Consider the following 18,983-nt stretch of genomic DNA (forward strand, 5'->3'; position numbering starts at 1 on the left):
CGGGATGAATTTAGTAAAGTAATAAGGTAAAATGGAGAAAATACGTTCTGCAGGAAATTGTGGCATTTGAATGTGGGCGGAGATGAAATACAGACCAAACACTGTTAAACAACCCCTGGGGTGGCACAGGGACACCAGGATCCCTGGAAGCCCTTTTAGTGCTTCCTTCACTGGTAGGAAGAAGGACCTAGATTAAGGACAAAGGAATGGCTGGCTTCTTTAGAATTAGATGAAATTAAAAATTTAGAGACTTTGAAACTAAGGAAAGAGAGAGAGAACTACAGTACTTTAGAACAGAAGGAAAAGAGGCCCTACAAATTTGTCTTAAGTTTAAGAAATATAAAATAGATTTTTGGAAGGTATATATTGATTTTTTTTTTTTAACCTTTTCTCTCTACTCCGGCCCCCCCCCTTTTTTGACTTAGGGGAGTTATGCATATCTGAAAATGAAAGAAGGCTTGTTTCTAAAGAGGCTTGGAGCAAACTGCAGCAGTACTTCCCAAAGGCTCCCGAGTTTCCAAGTTACAAAGAATGCTGTTCACAGTGCAAGGTGCTGCACGCTCTCCTGACATCTGTGGAAATTATAGTGCCACCTCCCTGGATTGACTTCCCAGGAGAATTGACATTGCACTCTTGGTAGGGGTTAGGGAGGAGGCAGGTCCTGTGCTGTCAGCAGGAGATGGTTGATTGCTTCCTGCTTCATTCTCTTTCAGATTTTAGAAAGAGAAGGAGAAGAAAATGAAGCCTTGCATAAGATGATTGCAAATGAGCAAAAGACTTCTCTTCCAAATTTGTTCCAGGACAAAAACAGACCGTGTCTCAGTAACTGGCCAGAGGTATAATGATTCCCACAAAGGATAGAATTCATCTCACCTTTGTAAGACCCTTGCCAAATTCCTGATGAACAGTGGTTTCAGAACAACTGAGAGCTTCTCTAATTCTCATTTGTATAGTTTTCTTATCCGGGGGATTTTACTCTTACTTCTGGTTGCTTGGTAGAGGGCTGCATTTCCATTTTATTTATGAAGCTTGAAAGAGGAAAACCACAGTATATGGAGACATTTTCCCTATAGGATTTAGGTTAAGAATGCAGTGAATTAATGGATACTTTCATTTTTTCTATTCTAGGACACGGATGTCCTCTACATTGTGTCACAGTTCTTTGTAGAAGAATGGCGAAAATTTGTTAGGTATATACCAAAAATTTTCTATTTCCTTTTTTATTGTTGATGTTAGTATTTTTAAGAATTCATGGATCCTGATCGTAGTACCTTACTTTTACTAGCATATACTGAAAGTTTTATTTTCTAATAATTTAAATGAATAATCCTGAGGAACACATTAATTACTATCATTAAAATATATCTCTAATTTTAAAATAATCATCTTAAAAAAATCTTCTGTTTAGTCATGCAGTAGTGAAGTATATTGATCCTCCTTGTTTCGTTTGAGTAGGAAACCTACAAGGTGTAGTCCTGTGTCATCGGTTGGAAACAGTGCTCTTCTGTGTCCTCACGGGGGACTCATGTTTACATTTGCTTCCATGACCAAAGAAGATTCTAAACTGTGAGTTTCTTCTCTTCATGTGATTTTTTTTTTTCTTCTGGTGATTAATAGAACGTGTTTAGGAAATTTCTCGTCTGACGTAAAGAGTCTGTTTTAAGAATCTGTTGAATTGTGGGGTTATTTCCTCTGGTATTCTCTGCTAGGTGGAGCACTTGCCTTTAAAAAAAAAAAAAAAAAAGACTGCTTCTCCATAAAAATCAAGAGGCTGCCTGAGGCTCCCTTGCTCTTGTTTCTCCCCTCTCCTTCCTGGAGCCCTGCTTTCTCCTTCCAAGCTGCTGGTACCCAGGACAGTGTCTCTAGGTTACATCGTATAGTATTTATCCCTCTGTAACTAACTTCTTTACTCAGCTTCGGTTTTTGAGGTTTAGCCATGTTGATCCATGTATTGATAACTTCAGTCCATTTTGTTTTACTGCTGTTGTAACATTGTTTTGTATGAAAAAACTACTATTCCTTGTTGATGTATCTTTTCCTTCTTATTTGTATTAAATATCGGTTTTGATAATTTTGGTTTAGAGATGGACTATGTCCTTGTGTCTTAAAGCATGTTGTGTTTTTTTGCACAGTATAGCTCTCATATGGCCCAGTGAGTGGCAAATGATACAAAAGCTCTTTGTCGTGGATCATGTGATTAAAATCATGAGAACTGAAGGAGGAGATGCAAACCCTTCAGAAACACAGTATATTTCTGAGCCTAGTAAGTTTTCATATTGCTCTTGCTTTATGTAGTTAAAAGTTGGCATTTTAAGGGGGAAGGAAAGAGTATGTCAATATTGTATTTTCTACTTAAAGTTAAAGATCATGTGGTGGTCCAAACTATATTCCGCAGATGGGAATTATCGTATAATTACCTCATTATTTGTATGTTTGTCGACAGTAAATGGATTTCCTTATTTGCATACAATAGAATACAACGGTTAACAGAAAAAATGAGTAATATTTTGATGAATACACTCTGGTAACTTTGATATGTTCTTTTAGATCTTTCATTCCTTGACAGTAATTCCTCAACCACTGCTATTTTACCCTCTTTTTTTTTTTTTTTTTTTTTAAAGAACTCTGTCCTGAATGTAGAGAAGGGTTATTGTGTCAACAGCAGAGGGACCTGCGTGAATACACTCAAGCCACCATCTACGTCCATAAAGTCGTGGATAATAAGAAGGTACCAGTCCCTCTTGTGGGCGTGTCTAGTAATGATCAAGCTTGCCTTTTGACTTGCTGTTGGATTTTCACTGAGGATGGCCTAGGGTTGCCTTATTTTTTTTTTTGCTGGGAGGGGATGGTGCAGGCGGAGCCATTGGACTAGAATTGAAAAGGAATAGTTATGTGATTTATGTGGATCTAGTCAGTTATTAATCGAAACACAAATATTGATTGTCAGCTGTGTGCTAGGAATGGTCTTGGTGCTGGGGATACAGGTGGTGCAGAAGACAGAGAAGTTACCTACCGTCAAGAATATTTGTACCTAGTTAGGTAGATCAAGAATAAGCCCATAAATTCATAAGATAATTTCAGACAAGAACAAGTATTTTGAAGGAAATCTAGCAGAGTAAAGCGAGAGACGGATAGAGGCGGAGGTGCATTGTTAGATAGGGCATGGGTAGGAAAGGTGCGTCAGAGGAGGAGTTGTTTTACCTGAGCATTAACTGTCAGAGAGTCAGCCTGTGACGTGTAGTCCAGGCAAAACCATAAGTCTAATGTGCTCAAGCAACAGAGTAAGTTGTATCTAGAGCAGCACTGCCCAATGGAACTTTCTGCAGTGATGGAGATGTTCTGTATCTACACCGTAGCCATTAGCCGCATTTGACTGTGGAGCATTTGAAATGTGGCTAGGGTGACTTGAGGAACTGAGTTTTTAATTCATTTTAATTTAAATAGCCATGTGTCACCTCTGGCTACCATAGTGGACAGCACTGGTCTAGAGAGAAGTTTCTTCCAAGGAGGGAAAGTGAGATAGGTGATGAGGGATCAAATTTTATCGGCCTTTATACATCATACCAAGGATCTGGGATCTTATTCTAAGCGTAGATGTAAACCACTGGAGTTTCAAGGGAGGTCATGGTGTGATCTCACTTACGCTTTCAAAAGGTCACCCTGGCCATTGTGTTTGGAGTTGATAAGGGCATAACGGAAAGAAGGACGGCCAGTCTAGAGCCTGTTGCATTTTTTTATCTAAAGGGTAGGTGACGTAGACAGATTTGGGTATAATTTGGGAGCAGGGGTGTTGCTGTGGATTGTTTTTGGAGCATTTTCACTATATTAGGAATGGCTCTTAGGTAGATCCTGACCACATCTCTGGACATCTCATTAATTTGGTTCCAGGGTTTTGGGAATTAAAGACAAAATAGAATGTGTTTTATTTGATGATAGTTACCAAACACATTATTTTAGAAGAGTAACTTACAAATTATGCTCTAATGGTCTAGGGTTTTGCTTCACAAGTTGAATTAAGGCCTCATTTCCTAGTTTGCTGAGAAAATGAAGTTGAGTAAAAATGTCTCAGTTTTTCCCCTAGAATTTTCTTATATCTTTTGTACCTATTAGTGCATGTATATATTGGTATCTAGTACAAAATAGTATCCAATTTAGGTAAAGTTTTATTATTATTATTTTTTAGTTTGATAGCAGTATTTCATCCATCCTTCATTTTCTCAGTCTCAAGGAGCATTGGGACTCCTGTCTGAACTTGAAAAGGCTTGACGATCAGTGTACTAGGGAAAATGTAGAGCAATTTTGAACTTCTACAAAATAACATCATTGTAAAATCTGATAACTGTTCTGCAGAGACCGCTTACATTTATGGCGAACACATTAAATACAAGAATAAATCACAGGATAAGAACTAACATGTTAAAAGAGCACAGAAAAGAGAGAGAGCCCTTGAGTCTTGATCCTCTATCTGGTCTCTTACCCCACCATTGAAAAAGGTGTGCCTCCTCTTGATAAAGGTGGCCAGTCAAAGCCCCACAGCCGGTTAAGAATCTGCCTGCCAATGCAGGGGACACGGGTTTGAGCCCTGGTCTGGGAAGATCCCACATGCTGCAGAGCAACTAAGCCCGTGTGCCACAACTCCTGAGCCCACGTGCCACAACTACTGAAGCCCACGCGCCTAGAGCCTGTTCTCCACAACAAAGAGAAGCCACCACAATGAGAAGCCCACGCACTGCAACAAAGCGTAGCCCCCGTTCGCCACAACTAGAGAAAGCCCGCGTGCAGCAACGAAGACCCAACACAGCCAAAGATAGATAAATAAATGTATTAAAAAAAAAAAATTAAAAAAGCCCCACAGCCTCCATAGCTCGCCTTCCTAGGGTCTGACCTACTTTTCTCTCTTTTCCTGGCACATTCAGGTGATGAAGGATTCAGCTCCAGAGCTAAATGTGAGTAGTTCTGAAACAGAGGAGGATAAGGAAGAAGCTAAACCGGATGGAGAAAAAGATCCAGATTTTAATCAAGTATGTGTTGAAGCTGCTCTTCATTGTTACACCTTTTGCTGTTCTGAGAGCAGTCACTCTAAGCTCTTGGACATCTCTGCGTAGCCTATGTAGGATGTTGGTTCTCAGGACCCCTTTTTTCCCGCTTTCCTGCATTGGGTAGCATGCTGTAGCTGTCCTGATTTCTCATGAAAAGCCATGGACTACATTACTCCAGAATTAATATGTGCTATTAAGCAAGAAAGGCTAAAATACACTGAAATGATTCAGTTTTTTACCTGGAAAGAAAACTTAAACTAACCCATATCTTGGTTTGTTGCTTAATCATGGAATCTTTATGTATGAAAAAATTATTAAACTCAGATTCCCTGACTACAGGGAAAACACACAGTAGCCTTTATAATATTGGAGTTTATAGAAAAGACTTTCGGGTCTCTAACGTGTTAGGCAAATGACTAGAATCAGCATTAGTCTTTCATTTTTCTTCTATTAAAATTACCTATTTTCTGTGTATTTTGTTATGGTATTTCTACCCCCTCTTATTTGGTTGCTTGATTATATTCTGCATGTTCACAGTGATATTGGAGAAAAATGTCAAGAACAGGAAATAATGTGGGAATATGTTTGGTTGATACATGATGTAGATAAGTTTAGCTTCTCAAAAAGTCAGACCATTATACACCAGGATATTCTAGATTTACCTTAAATTCATGGAATTTCTACTCTAATTAGAGTTTAGCTTTAATTAACTAATTAGAGATATTTGTGTTCTTTCTTTTCTGCTAAAAAATAGTGTAGTCGGATTACGGTTAGCACCCTCCCTGAAGGAATAAAAGTGATAAAATGACCATCTGTTGTATCTGTTACAGAGCAGAGATTATCTGGGTTTCTTGGCCTCTCTGTGTATATATACTGATACAGTTATTTCATTTTCAACTGTGATTAAGAAAGTCTGAAAAGCACTCTTGACTTGAATCTTGGTCTCCCTGAAGTAAATGTTACTTGTAGTTTCCCAACTGGCATAAAGAGATATGTCAGCATTTGTTGACTTTAAAACACCTGTGGAAGAACAGAGTCAGGCACTTTCGCGCAGCCACTCCTACCAAATTTGTGTTTCAATCCCTCAGCATTGGAGGGCCCCCTTGTCCCAGTGCTAACCAAATCCATACAGTTTATAGGGATGTAGGTTTTCAGTTTTGTGGGGATATTTTCCTGTAATAAATAATGCCCTTATTAAAATTTATGTACATGTATGCCTGCTGTTCCTTGGGATGGTTTTTGAGATTATTGAGTTAAGTAATATGTCTCTTGAATAGTAGTTTGCAAACATAACAAACCTTGTTTGTTGTCGACTTGTTTTATGTTCCCATCTCCTCTACAGTCCATTTTTCAAGTCAGATCTACAAGCTAGTGTATTTGCTTTTTCAGTTGATATATTTAAAATAGAAGTGTTTGTGTCCATCTTGATTTAGGACTCCATTCTCTTTCATTTGCTCGGCCGGCAGTACCATGTTAGTTTATTGGTAGTTTATTTATTAGTGGGAGTATGGTTTAATAATCAGTTGGGAATCGCTATTCTTCTGGTAAACTTTGTAAATAAGTTTGTAAAGCTAGATATATATCTGTGTTCTTACTGTCCTTATTTCTGTCATTTCAAACTTTACTTTTCAGCCTAAGAGTTATTTAGAAAACTTTTTAAAACGTTTTCAAGTGATTTAGATTTTTGGGAAACTTTAACTTTTTTAATGTCTAGTTTTACCTATTGTTGTCATACCCCCAGCAATTTTTAAATTGCCATTCTGTTCCTCAGCTGCAGATGACAACAGATTTCACTTTTATAAATACGGTAGAGAATATTTGTTGGGGAACATTGTTTTTTATGACATAATTATTTTTTGTACTTTGAATTTTCTTTTGTCTTCCTTCTCATTGTTGTATACTCTAGAATGTTTTAAACATTTTTGTCTTGCAAAAAAGCTGTAACCTTCCTTTTTGAAAAGAGTAGTTGGTCCCAGAAGAATGTCAAGAGTTTTCAGAATGTCGGCCTCCTCAGATCTTTTCTTTGTAATATGTTGCACTATCTCAATACAAAGCTTACCTGTAGTTGTTGTTTTAAATCCCTGTAATATAAAATGATGCATTTCTATTTGTCCTTAATGGAAATGAACAAATCCCCTTTCCTCTTTTCTCTAAGCTAGATCAACCCACTTCCTTTGACTTTGACCTTATCTACAATTTAGGTTAATAATGTACCCAGTATTGGATATTACTTAGGTAATTGAAAGCCTTCTAAAACCAGTGGACTGCTTTTTGTCAGATAAGTTGGATTTAAATTCTATGGATTGAAAAAAAAAAAAATTCTGGGAAAGGCTTTTAGACCCATGAAAAAATATATCTTGCTTAATGCTCAGGGCTTTGTTATTTGGTTTGTTTTATATTTTAAAGTAAAATTTTAGGTTGTTGTAGATATTTTCCCTTATATTCCTAATTGTGAAATTTAGGTCCAATTTCACCTTTTCTTTAATAGTTGAGATTGAGAAAAATGTGTCATGAATTTTTTTTTTTAACTCCCACGTTGTTTCTTATGTTAGAATCACCTGTGTGCCTCTTGAGACGCACAGCTAGAGCTGAACCTAGCGTTGTGCAGCACCTAGCCAGTGGCCTATCACCCTGAACAAATGCTCTTCTGTTTACCCCCTGATCCTCTCTGCTTTGTAGATCTCTGGAGCTCCATTGATGACGCCTATGTGGCATCTGTGTCCATAATGACCCCTAAACCGCTCTGATTATGCACACCTGACACTCAGTGACAACTATGGAAACCAGAGCCAGAGCCTGGGGGTTACCTCATCCAGATTTAATTAAACCAGGGGAAAATATTATTGTAAAAATCTTGTTTCATTCATTCCCTGTCCTGGTTAGCAGAAGAATCTTGACTGTTAACCTCTTGATGAGGCATTTATTGGAGTATTGTAGAAAGATACTTGGTTCTCGTCTATTTTTTTCTTAAGACTAGTACAATATATATTATATACCCATATGTATGCCTGTACTTTTTGCTGAACCATCTTTAGGTAAATTGTGCACATCATGGCATTCCACCTCCAAGTTCTTAAACCAGCTTATCAGTAAAGACAGTGTCCTGTTTACCCAACCTCAGATTTCTTCACCTATCTCAAATGTGTCTGAAGCAATTTTCCCTCCTCAAACCAGCATACAATTAAGATATGCATTGTTTTGTATCAGTTTAGATTGTTATCCAGAACAGTTATCCTGCCTCTGCACCCCTTTCTTTCCTTTTTGACACTGACTGGATTAAATTTAATAATCTTAAAATTTTTTCAGTTTATCATAATTGTGTCTTTCTAAGGTCAAACTTATTTTGCTTTTAAATTTCCTTTTTATAATGCATACATTTTAAAATCCTGGAGCTTATATGCAGTTAGAAGTGTATTTTACTTATCGTTTAATTTTTTCAATTTTGTCTGAGCCTACTAAGAACCTCCAGCGAGTTCCTATTCACTGTTGATATTGAATTTCAAATGGTTAACAGTCTGATAAATAAATAGCTTTTGCTTGCCTGATGAACTTTATGAGCACGGGTCACAGTGTGGGTAATTTCAGTGCTTTCTTTTTTTTCGGATCTTTATTATAGAGCAACGGAGGAACAAAGCGGCAAAAGATATCCCATCAAAATTATATAGCCTACCAAAAGCAAGTTATTCGGCGGAGTATGCGACATAGAAAAGTTCGTGGTGAAAAAGCTCTTCTTGTTTCTGCTAATCAAACATTAAAAGAATTGAAAATTCAGGTGAGGGAAATATAGCATTTGTTTAATTATGCTCTGAACTTGGAGGACCTTCACGAGTTTCTGCTTTGCACCTAAGTATTAGGCCATTGAGAGAGGGCTTTTTTGAGTTTAGAATAATGCTTGTAGGGTCACCAAATTAAAATAACTCTTTCTTTAGAAAGAGTTTCAAAATTTTCAAAATTAGCCAAGAATCTTTCTGTGAAGATGAAAAGTATTTTGGGGATTCTGAAAACTTGAGCAGGTTCTGAGTAGCTTTCCAATAATAATGAGAAATGTTGAGAGCCATTTAATTTGTTACGTGTTGAGGTTGTTCTTTTTTTTTTTTTAATAGCTATTTTATTTATTTATTTATTTTTGGCTGTGTTGGGTCTTCGTTTCGTGCGAGGGCTTTCTCTAGTTGCGGCAAGCGGGGGCCGCTCTTCATCGCGGTGCGCGGGCCTTTCACTATCGCGGCCCCTCCCGTTGTGGGGCACAGGCTCCAGACGCGCAGGCTCAGTAGTTGTGGCTCACGGGCCCAGTTGCTCCGCGGCATGTGGGATCTTCCCAGACCAGGGCTGGAACCCGTGTCCCCTGCATTAGCAGGCAGATTCTCAACCACTGAGCCACCAGGGAAGCCCGAGGTTGTTCTTTTTGAAGGTTCATTTTAGATCGTTCCCACTCTATCCCACCCGCCCCCTCCATTGCTTTTGCACATCAACGCAGTGGATGCATTATGAAAATGCCTCATGATATTGTTGTTTCTTGGTAGCAATACTAAAGTACTATAAATGAGCATGCCAATGGTACATCTCAAAACCCAGGAAAAAGAGGCTGATAAATTCAAGATGTACATGAAAAAAATCTGGCCCCTTATCTATTTTAGTCACTGATACAGATCCCAAAAGTTGACCAAATTTCCCTCTTTGCTACTTTCATGTGGCATGGTTTACTGGTTATGCATTTTTCCTTGTTGCTAATATTTATCATTGTAATTGAGGAAAAAGTATAGGCTTCCTTTGAGGGTGTTATGTGTTCCAGATTGTCCCGGGAACAGTATTTCCCTTGGTTGAACCCATGGCTCTGCAAATAAATGTGTTGGCATAATATCTTTACTCTGTTATTGTAGCTTTTACATCTGAGAAAGCTTGTTTCTGTCACCGGCTTTCTGCCTGTCAGTGGTAAACCTCGAACATTCAAAACCTTTAAATTACAAAAAGAGCCCCTGTGGATAAAGACATTTTCAAAGCCTGTGCTTCTTTTTATTGTGGACTACCCTTTTTAAAGAATAAATCAAAAGTCAGCAGAAATAACCTCTATCTATGTGCATGTTACCTGCACAAATGAGTTGCTAGAAGGCGGCAGCTATTCACAGGAAACCCCCCAAATGTGCTCTCCTTGGATGGCTCCTTTGCCGTGTCCCTCCTCTCATCTCCCATCCTTGCTTCGAGGACCACTGTGATCTAAACAGTCAAAAGAAAGGGCAGTGAAGTGTAATTTCCCTTCACCGATCCGTGGTGGTAGCTTTGAAAGCTCCCACTAGACGGGACCTTTTTGCCCAGCAACCTGAGAACTGTTAGAGCTTGTGGTGGGCATGCATGTAATCCTCAGCCAGTGGTGGTGGGTGACTTTTTAAGCGTGTAGTGCATTTTTTTTATGTTTCATGGAGCCTGTCCTCTAGGGTATACTACATTTCCAAGTTAATAGGATGGCAACTACACCCATTTATAGTTGCTTAATTCATCCACCTATGAGGCCATAAAGTACAATTTATCCATCTCCTTTCTGAGAATATGCTTGGTGTTTAATTGTCTTATTCCATTTTCCCAAAGAGAGGTTTTGAGTGGGTAGTATTGCTTGTTTTAGAAAGGAGGAAATTTTCCTTATTTCATTTTCCTTATTTCCTTATTGCATTTCCTTATTTCAGCCACACACTCACACCCCCATGGCAAGCAGCATGGAGCCGCTCACCTTGTAGGAACAGAGTTTTCATTGTTCCTTTTATGCCCCACAGATCAACAATGCTACACTCGCTTGTTAAACAGACCTATAGAATGTTAATTCTTCTGAAGCATTCTCCTAGCATTTATGGTTTATGAATTATTATTATACAGGGCACAGGCCTCCATGCCTTTGGCCTGTTCCCTCATTCTGAAATACCGTTTTCTCCTCACTAGTAAGCACTGTTCATCTTTCACAACATCTTTTCTGCAAAACCTGTCTTGGCCTTCAGTTACACAGCTAACTGCTCCTTTCTATGTGCTCCGCTAGGAGCAATGTGTACTTTCTGCCACCATCTTCACTGTTTGGTTTTATCCTCTGGACCTCTCCGGGGTGGGATTATTCACTTTTATATTTCCAGTACCTAGCACAGTAGTCAACACATGGTGTAATAAATCTTCATGAGTTGTTGAATGAATTGAAATGTCCTTGTCTGTGCGCTCAAAATATAAAAGTATGAGCCTCCACCCCTCAGTGATGGAACTCGTGTCTAGAGGTATTTGCGGTTGGTCCAATGTTGTGTGGTGGTACGAAGACCCTGTGCATCCCACTTAGGCGTGTGAACTAGCATTCCTACAGTCATGCAGCTGTGACACTGCCCACATTAAGCTGGTATCAGACACTTCCTTTGTAACTGTGCTTTCTTCTTCATGGGTCATATTTACTAACTGGGGCTGTTGCCTCTGCCTGATGCCCGTGTGCTGGACTGCCTTCGGTAGAACTGTCCCGTCAGTACTTCTCACGTACCAGAAATAGGCTCATTGCTTCATAGACAGATCATTGATGATGTCAGTGCACCGTAGCTACAGATCCCTGTTTAATCAGTCTCTGCTTGCTTCTGAGGGCCTGATGTCCCTTTGAGAAGTCCAATTACGAATCTGGCCTAACAGTTAGGGAGGAGGCCAGTGTTGTTATCCTGTTGTTATTTTCCTGTGCACTGTTATTAAAATCACTTTTCTGGTCACGGTCTTCCCAGCTGGAAAGCTCTAGGGCCCAATTATATACACAGTTGGTTCAGGGCTGCTTGTTTTGTCTTTCCAGATTTTTCAAAGAGTAGAGGAATAGAGTGCATAAAAGGGTAGAATGGTTTCCCTGTCACATGGCTATTGGTGTAATGAGATACATGTAATGGAACATTCAAGGAGTATGGAACTCGGTTATGCAGCATAATAAAATGAATACTCTAGAATACACCCAAGTGAAGAATTAGAATGTATCATTGAAGGGTACCTATGTGTGCCTCTCTGAGCCCAACTCCTCCTTACTTCGTACTGGTATTTACTCCCTGGACGTGATAAAAAATTTTCCTGAATTTGAAAACAATGTTTAAGTATTATGCACAATAGTCTTTCTGAATGTATTCAATTTTTAAGACTTGGCTAGAACTGGGCTGGAGTATATGGCCCCTACCCTTAAGAAATTCATATTCTGGTCCCTAGAGGCAAGATTCGGTCTAATAGTATGTGACAGGGCCCAATGGCTGAATTTTGTAGTCCCGGCTGCTCACTAAGGGGATCAAAACGAGAAGAGTCCAGATAGCCTTCTGGTTAATTTAGAGATGGTCTTATGAAAGAATTTGGAATTGACTTGGTTATTAAAACGATGTGGAACCTTGGGCATGATAGGGGTGACAGTGATGGCCTTGCTCAAGCCTTATTACCCGAGGAGCTGTCAGCCCAGCCCCACCTTCTGCTCCTTTGTTTTCTCCGCACCCCGACCCGTGGAGAGGTTGTCAGATGCGGAACACAAGGTCCTGTGGGTATAATTGTCTCCTAATTCTCTATCAGGCCTCCGAAGAATGTTCTCAGATGTATTGGGATTAGAGTCTCAATAGGAATTTAGCAAGCGAGCTGACTGTAAACTGTTGTATCTTTTGTATTCTGAAGTCTTTTATTTCACCCTCAGAATCTATGCATTATTTCTTCAAATAGGGTATAAGTCTCAGTATTTTGCTTTATACAAACTTGTTTCTTTTATATTGGCACAGATCATGCATGCATTTTCAGTTGCTCCTTTTGACCAGAATCTGTCAATTGATGGAAAGATTTTAAGTGATGACTGTGCCACCCTCGGAACCCTTGGCGTCATTCCTGAATCTGTCATTTTGTTAAAGGTAGGTAACAGCTCTGTACCTGAGGGATTCTAGGGATTCTCATGTGTAAACTACGTGCAGTGGTGGTTACAGTTACCTCAGGTTCTCAGCAGGGTGTGGTAAGAAGCTTCTGCTGTGAGTTTTGCTGGCCTCTACATTCTCCATCTCTGGGTGAGCCATGAGAGACTTAGAGGAGGTCACAACATCATTGGGTCTTGTGGGGTTTTAATAATTCTTGTTTAAAATAATCTAGATTTAACCTCCTCCCTAACTTTTGGATCAGCGAATTACTTAACCGTATTTCTACTATTAAAGCATCTCCACCTTTCCTCATAAGTACAGGAAACAGACATAAGACACAAGGCTTGGCCACAATAGTCAAAATACTTTTGGTTGGCTTCATGGGATTCTTGTCCAGGGTGTGGAATTTGGCTTTGGGGAGAACGGAATTAGGAGAGGTAGGTGTGTTTTAGAAAGTAGGGGCTTGTGAAACTTTGTCATAGAAGAAGAATCATTGAACCAGCCTCTTTAGCCCAATCCTGCCCTCCCTCAGGACCTGATTTTGTCACTTTCCTTTGCCTCTTTTGTTTCTTTGTGGCTAGAAGCATGCCCCCTGTATGATGTGATAGAATATTTTTCAGGTTTTGAACTGTGAAATATATTTTTCATACCGTAGAGCCTCAATTGTGATCAGATAAAGTTAGGCCCTGGAAATGGTCATGGAGACGCATATCTACACACGCACACGCACGCACGCACGCACACACACACACACACACACACATCCTGCTACCTACCCCCTTCCTGTTTGCTTTTCTTGGAACTGTGGGTTCTGTGGAATTATTTTGAAAGCCTTTTGGTTTGCTGAATCCTAAGGACGCCATCTGAAATCCTAGAAACAGCCTGTGCAGTTAAAGCGTTTGTACTTCACATGGGCAACTAGAGTCCATATTGGTCATTGTCCTCTTGACCCTTGCAGCTAATCCCACCGCAAGCTCAGACTCAGTGCTGGCTTCTGCCTTAAAAAGGACATGGGTATTTTTTTCTTGATGTTGAGGAGGGATGAAAATGTATTTTTAACCTAATTGGCATTTTTAGAGGACCATTCTGACTTGATTTCTGCCAACTCACGCTGTCATCACTGGCACCTTAAGTCATATCAATTAGATCAGTGTTTAGTAACCTCAGGGTATCTGAACCTTTCTGCATCAGGGTATCTGAACCTTTCTGCATCTAAAGGTATTTGAGGAGCAGGAAAACAGTGCCACATCCAGTGTGCAGTGTGTGCAGTTATCAGGGTATTGAGTCTAGACCCACCATTGACAAGGCATCCTTTGTTAATCCTGGACATTGCCAGCTCTGGCTTGAACCCTGTTTTCCACTGGACAGTGTTTGTACTTGTGTCTTGGAGCAACACACTGGTGGGCTCGGGACCAGCCTTCCGTGTGAGGTGGATGCGACGTTATCCTCCTCCTGGCTTCCACTCCCTTGTGGTTTTGAATTGTCTTCATTTGTTTTCTAGGCTGATGAACCAATTGCAGATTATGCTGCAATGGATGATGTCATGCAAGGTAAAGACCAACTTGTTTTGGGAATTTGTTGAGGAACTTGTTAAAGGAAGGTGGGATTATAGTTATTGATGCTTTAGTCTACAATGCTTTTACTTTTAAACTTGAACAAAGCTTCTACGTGTTAAGGTAGAATCTTACATTATTGCTCTAAAAAGATCATAGGAAGAATGATACCTATGAAAATTTAGAAAGTGGAGAAAACAGTACTAATTAATTAATTTACCATAGGAAACAAATAAATGTAAGCCTGCAGGTGAAAGAGGTCAACAAAAAGCAAAGCTAATTCAAATTGCAGAGCCTCAGACAGGTACACAGGAATTGGATGCCCTAGGTGCCTTTGAACGTAAGAGTGGGGTCTAAACCTAAAGGCAGGTTGGAAGCTGTATAAGAAGTAGTTAGACAGCTCACTACCTTGCAGATCCTCACAGCCCTTCCCTCATGTCACTGCCTCTTCTCAACCTGTAGAGTTTGTTTCAGCTCTTTGAAGAAATTAACCTAGAAAGGTGATAATGAGGCCCATTACCTACCAAACAGGGAGACCACCCACCAGCTCTTTGTTCAAATACTGGCAGCTCGAGGGAAGGGATGATCCTCTGGGGAAACGGGCAATTCAAGAAAACAACCTACAAATATTTTTAGGAAGTGGTTTGTCTCCCAGGTACCCTTGGGTGAAGCCCACCACTGCCCACCGGACAGTTTTTAGGCATCTTTTTAGTGCCTCACACTTAAATAGGTGGAAATGGACAACTAGAGAGCACCAGACAGTTGAGCAAAGAGCATGAAACCAAAAGACATCAATCAACAGACTGAAAAAAAAGGAGCCCAGGGAAAATAGACAACACAGGAAGCATAAGAAAGCTTAAAAATTAACTATAAACAATACGAGAGAAAGAGTAAATAGTCTATGTGTAAGGAACATTCAGAGAACAGAAAATAATTCATGAAAATAAAAAATGGGTGCACCAAGGGCCTGGTACAGTAAAGTACAAATCTAGGGATAAGAAGACCCTAAAAGCATCTAGAGGTATAGAAGGAAAAACCAGACACATTCACAGGATGAAGAGTCAGAAAGACAAACTAATGGACCAGTGCCCACAAGATTCTGAGGAAAAGTGAGTTTGAATCTAGAATTCTATAACTAGACAGACTTTATTTTAACGTCACACTTGATGGCTCTTTGAATGTAAGGCCTCAAATTTCTCTCACACACCATTTGCCGAGGTACTCTGGGAGGGTGTGCTCTGTTAAATGAGAGAGTAAATCAAGAAAGAAGTCAGCAGTGGAACCCAAAAACAGGGATCCAACATAGGAATAGATGCCGTAGAAGCTGGTGAGGGGGAAATTCCAGGACGGAAGCTCTGCAGCAGCTGTTGAGCACACCCGATCCAGATTGGAGCAGTGGGATGCAGGCTTTGGCACAGGATGTCCCCTGGGAAGAGTGGAAGTGATAGATGACTGTCTTGAGGTTTACAGCTCTTTCAGAGTTTACACTTGAATTGGAGATAGTACAGAGAAAATGAAACACATAAATAATGCAGTAGTTACCAACCCCAGAAAGACACAGTCATACCAGACAGGAACTCTAACCAAGGTACACCAGGGAGGTCAACTGTGAGCAGTATTACGGAATACAAAATAATGTGAACATTGGAGATTAGCTTAACAAAAACTGTCACTGTGTCAGGACAGTGGTATGTACTTCCGGGGCAGGTGGTACGTAAGAGGTGGTAGAAGAACTAAATTTTTATCTTTCACTGAAATTATTAGATAGTATCTAAAATTATGAATTAGCAATATAAGCATGTTATTTAGAAATAACAGAGGTTAAATACCAGAAGTGGCTGCAAGGGCTGAAAGTGGTTCCTTCTAGAGTGTGGGAATGGGAGGGGGAGGGGGAGAGAGGGCGATGGCCACATGGTTTTCTCCGGCCCCCTCCCCCCATCATGCAAAATGTTGGCTCCAGTTACAACCCTTGTTCTCCCAGTATTTGTCTTTTGAGTGATGCATATGTATTGCTCTGATAGAAATAAAGAGAAAGATTTTCATTTGATTATTATCTATAACTTCAAAGGTAATGTTTATAGGTGAATAAGGTAATTAAAAGTTATTTTAAACTTTTCGTCTTTAGGCATTGAAGTGAACTTATTACTGTCGGTAGTGACAATCTTTTCAATTTGGAATTCTGTTTTTTTCCTTCCAGTGTGTATGCCAGAAGAAGGGTTTAAAGGTAAGTTACATTTGTCACGTTTTGTTCATGAATGTCAGAGTCATACTGTAATTTTCTATTAAAGTGAAGCCTATGATTTGATTTTAAAATTTAATTCCATCTGAGTCTCATGACTGAAATTAATTTTAGTTAAATGCATTTTTTATTCAAGCTTCTTCATTATCTGTATCAGCACTCAGGCCTCAGGGCCTCAAATAGGGCCTGTGTGTTAGACGTATCTACTGCCAGATGTCCATTCTGCTTTTTCTTTCTCATTTCGGGGGGAAGTTGGGGAATTGGCTAGTGGCATTTTGATTTTTATACTTAACCTTTTCAAGTTCCTCCTGTCAGTCCCATCTTAGAGCAAAACAGTTTGTATGTAACTGATAAGAATTAGAGGAGAAGAATTTGCTGAATTATATTAGGTTCAGTGAAAAGGTATCATTGATCTATTTAGAATTAGGCATTTCTTGGATTATTACTTTAAATGGATAAACGGCAGTGCCTCCTACTACATCTTGGCCACTATAGTTGTGCACATAGTCGAATCCAGACCTTTGACATTTACAGATTTAACTGTTGCCAGTTTGATTCTTTGTGGCCTAGTCCAGAGATCCATGACAGGTTGCAACTTTGCCCAAGAATGAGGTTGAATCGAATACCAGGGGTTCTTTGCTAAAGCGAACAAGTGAGCCAAGCTACTGGCCTAAATAAAGCCTCCCTCTCAGTGCGGCTATTTGTCTACACGTTCCCACTACACAGAAACTCCTGATGTGGTTAAAACAAAACAAACAAAGCAAAAAATTTCTTTATGAAAAATGGCCATCAAATGAAAGCATCAGTAAAATCTGATTAACTTGTGTGACGATAACTAATAGGAGCCGCGTGGCTTTCAACAGGAATGTGCTTTAGCCGAAAACCTGGAGTCTGTTGATATTTTTTCTTATCCTTCAACGTCAAAAGGCTTCTGCGCTCATTTATTAAGTTGGATATTCCCTGTTGGTGATGCGTTCTTGGCAGATGGAATATATGAACTTTTACCTTGCAGTTCACAACTGTACCTCCACATGTGTTTCTTTTCCCAGGTACTGGTCTTCTTGGACATTAATCTTTTTGAACATTTGCTGACTGCTAAGAAATGACCAGAAAGGAAGAGGAGTTTGACATGTTAGGGCATTACAGAAAAAGTGGATTTAAGAATTAAACCATTACATGACTCCTCCGCAAGGCAGAAAACCATTCAAAAGTGACTGTCCCCAAATGCCTTATGTCAAAGCAGATTGCACTGAAGGCCATCAGACTTGAAGGAAATGTTTCAAATTTTATATTTAAGGGGGGTGGGGGGGGGAATGGGCAAGTAAAGACTGAAGAAGTTTAGTAGCAGTATCAGTAAATCATGTTTACATATGAGATTTATAGGCACGGGAGGGAATAAAGTTCTGTTATATTTCCTTGCTTGAGTTTCATACCAGATGCATTGGTCCATAAAGGATTTGTATCACAGGAGATGGGACAACATTCTGCTCTGAACTAAAAGTAATTCTTTAGAGACATAACCTGCTTACCAATACCTGTCTTTGATTCATATTTTACTTTCAATAAAGCATGAAAGTGAAGAACTTGCCGTAATTGTGGAAAAGTGTCTTCAGATTAGATTCCTCTCCATGTCGGCTCCAGTGCACCCGCCTCACATCCTGCCCGCTGGTCTCTGACTTAGTGCTGGGAAAGGAGGGTGCACCTGCGTGTCTCCTGCAGTGAGCCAAGGGATTGTGTCTCACTTTTGTCTTCAAAGGCTTTTTACTTCCACGCATTTCAGAAAGGATGGCGAACGTATTACATGTCATAGCATCCTCCAGTTTTGCTATTATTAAAAAGTGGGAAATGAAATACACCTTGCACTTTTGAGAAGTCTGACCACCTTTTCTGAAGAGTAAAATGGCCTGAAATACATTTGGAAAATAACACGGGTTTTTATATAAAATTTCTTCTTCCCATCCTCCAAGTCCGCCATTTCTTGGATCTCACTTCTCTTTTTTTGAAAGCATTCTTCCGAAACATCCAGAAAGGATCTTTTAGATCACATTGTTCAAAAATGGAAAAAAATGTGTGCATGGAGTGTGCCACGTCATCCAGCTCAGGATTGTTGGTTAGCAACACATGACCAAAGCAGTATTCGTTAGAATATTCAAGGATTTTCAAATGGAATTAAGACTGGAGTTTGTTTCACTGTTTCCTCTGAGTACGTATGTACAAGTTTGCGGCCGAGATGCTGACTCAGGCGTCTCTCTTGCTAACACTTTATTTAGCCCTGGGTTTTGCTGGGGTT

The 18,983-nt window shown here is 39.7% G+C and overlaps 1 protein-coding gene across 10 annotated transcripts in view; it reads left to right on the plus strand.

The window, feature by feature from the left end:
* The window catches only part of USP48 (ubiquitin specific peptidase 48), a 66,428-nt gene extending 48,147 nt beyond the window's left edge, over positions 1–18,281 (plus strand). For 7 of the 10 annotated variants that reach the window (XM_082448623.1, XM_082448621.1, XM_082448627.1 and 4 more), the window contains 12 exons: positions 426–550; positions 714–836; positions 1,129–1,190; positions 1,456–1,566; positions 2,133–2,263; positions 2,622–2,728; positions 4,917–5,021; positions 8,656–8,811; positions 12,776–12,901; positions 14,403–14,451; positions 16,652–16,678; positions 17,743–18,281. In XM_082448623.1, coding sequence (XP_082304749.1) covers positions 426–550; positions 714–836; positions 1,129–1,190; positions 1,456–1,566; positions 2,133–2,263; positions 2,622–2,728; positions 4,917–5,021; positions 8,656–8,811; positions 12,776–12,901; positions 14,403–14,451; positions 16,652–16,678; positions 17,743–17,765 — 1,145 coding nt within the window. In that variant the 3' untranslated portion in view covers positions 17,766–18,281. Of the gene's footprint in view, positions 1–425; positions 551–713; positions 837–1,128; positions 1,191–1,455; positions 1,567–2,132; positions 2,264–2,621; positions 2,729–4,916; positions 5,022–8,655; positions 8,812–12,775; positions 12,902–14,402; positions 14,452–16,651; positions 16,773–17,389; positions 17,723–17,742 lie in introns of those variants that run through there. The other 3 variants (XM_082448622.1, XM_082448624.1, XR_014260297.1) reach the window with 3 other exon arrangements.
* The last annotated feature ends 702 nt before the right edge of the window (positions 18,282–18,983 follow it).

Source organism: Balaenoptera physalus (assembly GCF_965194825.1).
Source record: "Balaenoptera physalus genome assembly, chromosome: 1".
NCBI classification, from domain to species: Eukaryota; Metazoa; Chordata; class Mammalia; order Artiodactyla; family Balaenopteridae; genus Balaenoptera; species Balaenoptera physalus.